The sequence below is a fragment of the Panicum virgatum genome, chromosome 2K (assembly GCF_016808335.1).
Source record: "Panicum virgatum strain AP13 chromosome 2K, P.virgatum_v5, whole genome shotgun sequence".
NCBI classification, from domain to species: Eukaryota; Viridiplantae; Streptophyta; class Magnoliopsida; order Poales; family Poaceae; genus Panicum; species Panicum virgatum.
In genome coordinates this window covers 50,762,107-50,764,614 of record NC_053137.1, presented here as the reverse complement: position 1 = coordinate 50,764,614, position 2,508 = coordinate 50,762,107, and the positions used below count along the sequence as shown (strand labels likewise).

General features: G+C 59.8%; 1 protein-coding gene across 2 annotated transcripts; it reads left to right on the top strand.

Moving 5' to 3' along the window:
• LOC120695731 (protein transport protein SEC31-like) lies at nucleotides 1-1,865 on the top strand. Of its 2 annotated transcripts, none has more exons than XM_039978944.1 (4): nucleotides 1-395; nucleotides 497-709; nucleotides 817-1,057; nucleotides 1,206-1,865. In XM_039978944.1, exons 1-4 carry the CDS (start codon nucleotides 306-308, stop codon nucleotides 1,565-1,567), a joined length of 906 nt encoding a protein of 301 aa, XP_039834878.1. In that variant the 5' UTR covers nucleotides 1-305; the 3' UTR covers nucleotides 1,568-1,865. The 2 variants fall into 2 exon arrangements, with proteins under 2 accessions (XP_039834878.1, XP_039834879.1); XM_039978945.1 differs by having other exon boundaries at nucleotides 2-395; nucleotides 1,209-1,865.
• Nucleotides 1,866-2,508: the final 643 nt, after the last annotated feature.

The following is a 2,508-nucleotide window of genomic DNA, read 5'->3' as shown; positions in this document are numbered from 1 at the left end:
CGAGGAGCACGGAAGCGAAACGAAAAATATAAGGGAGACGAGACGACGCCGCGGAAATATTCTAGAGCCCTCGCGATCCCTCACGAGCTGAACCTTCTCCAACTCTCCCCACTCCCCTCAGTTTTAATCCAGCCGGCGCGCAACCGCTGCTGCTGCAGCATCCCGCATCCGCAGACCGCAGTTCGGCACGGAGACCCGCCGCCATTGCGACCCGACCCGATTCGCGGTGCGATTCTGAGACCACGCCGCCGAGCGAGGGGTGAGAGCGGAGCGTCCCGGCGCGCGGTGGCCTGGAGGAGACGGCCATGGACGCCGCGGCGGCAGTGCTGAAGCGGAAGGTCGCGGAGGCGCCGGAGCCGTGGGCCCCCGCCCCCGCCACCAAAATCCGCCGATTCGTACGCGCACGCAGCCCGCTCTCGCTCTCCTTCTCCTTCGTCGTTGATTCCGGTGGTGGGTGGGGCCGCTAACGCGCGGCGTTTGGGTTGGGTTTGCGCAGGACGCGGAGGTGCCGCCTGTCGAGTCCGGCGTGGGCGCGCCGCTTGCTGTGCCCGGCGCGGGCGTGCCGCCGCCGCAGCAGGCTTTCGGGGTGGAGGCGGCGCCGGCCGTGGACGCCACGCTGCCGTCGTTGAAGAGGAAGGGCGCGGAGGGGCCGCAGCCGTGGCTCGACGTCGACGGGGTCCCTGCACCCGCCACTAAGATCCGGCGACTGGTACGCACCCCTAGCCCCGCTTGCGCTCGCTCTCTCCTTGGTTCCGTTCCGACCGATGAGGTTGCTAACGCGTGCGTTTGTGTGTCGGGATTACTGTCGCGTTGCAGGACGCGGAGGTGCCGCCCGTCGAGGCCGCTGTGAGCGCGCCGCTCGTCGAGCCCGGCGCGAGCGTGCCGTTCGTGGCGGAGGGGGTGCTGATGAGCGGCGACGTGGCGCCACCGGCGGTGAACGACGAGCGGGCGATCGTGGTGTACCAGCCCGCCGAGGCCGCGCGCAGCCTCCTGCAGGGCCCGCTCCGCCCGGCGCCTTCTCTCCACGTCAGCCCCGACTGGATCCACGGGCTCAGGAGTACGTGTCCCAACCCTCCCCCCTTTGCCTATTCCACTCCCCCCCTTTGCCTATTCCACTCCCCCGTACGAATTCGAGCAAATTCTGATCGATGTCTGAAAGCCTGAAACTAATCTGATTCGAATTATTCTGATCTGATTTGATCCAGCAGGCACCATGCTGCAGGAGGCGAGCAACTACAGGGCTCTGCTCGAGGAGCTGGCCGCCAGGGACGAGAACCTCAACCTGGCCGTGGTCCCGTGGGCGCCCGCCCAGGTCCACGCCCATGCCGCCTCCAGGTCCGCGGCGACGGCCGACGAGATGGTGGACGCTGATCAGGACGGCGACGGCGCGTCCATGGAGGTCGAGCACCAGCCCACGCCCCCCGCAGCTAGCGTCGCGCTGCAGGGTGAGGCGTTCCACCACCACCAGCAGCAGCAGCAGTGGCCGCCGCAGCACTGCGTGGCGCCGCAACAGGTGCAGCTCCCGGCGGCGAGCTACCAGCCCAGCCCGGTCACGTGGTCGTGGTGAACGGCGCGAATCAGAGCAGGAAAGACGTGCTAGTGAATAGCGATTAGGATACTTGCTCCGGTTGCTCTGCTTGATTTTTGGGCTGTGGAAAGCGTGAGCCGCCGAGCAGAGGATGTGATTTTGGGAAATCCTGCCACACGTTTTCCGCCCGAGGCGACGATGGTGGCACTGTGCTCGCTGGCCTGCTGGGATCTCGGCGAAGTGGCGGCGCATTCGATCATCATGTTGATACCTCTTTCTCGTCAAGCCAACTGATGTTTTCTTTTCAAGTTTGAAAAAGGCCTACGACCCTATGTAAGGCCATGTTTGGTTCATAAGGTGAAAATTTTTCAAAAAAAGGAGTACTAAACGAAATTTATTTGTAAAATTTTTTAACTTTTCGAGACGAATCTAATGAATTAAATTCTACCATAATTGGTTATAGTGATGCAACAGTAATTACACCTAATCATCTTTTAATTATGCGATTAAAGGTAATAAATCATCTTTTAATCGCAATTATGCGATTAAAGGTCATTACAGTACTATAATTGTGGAGGTTATTTTATAATTAGATTTTATTTAATACCTCTAATTAGTGGTCAAAGGGGCGATCCCCTAACCAAACACGGTCTAAATACTTGCAGATAGATGCCATGTCCGTGGGTCCGTGGTGAAATTGAAGTGGCGAAAAAACATGTGGATGCACTCGCTTCACGGACGTTTCAAACAGCAAGTCGGCCATGGCGCCGTCGCGTCGGTGGATGCAGCGAAGCTCTGTTTCAACGGCCATTCAGCCATGCCGGTGCTGACTGGGGTTTTGCGGTTGCGGCATGATGAACACCACCACCGATCGACCGCGTTGCAAAGCATCGCCTTGCCCTCCTCCCTTCGCGCACTGGTGGATGATGTGGATCTAACTTCTTATTCCACCACCGTGTGCTAGAAAACATGCTTATGGA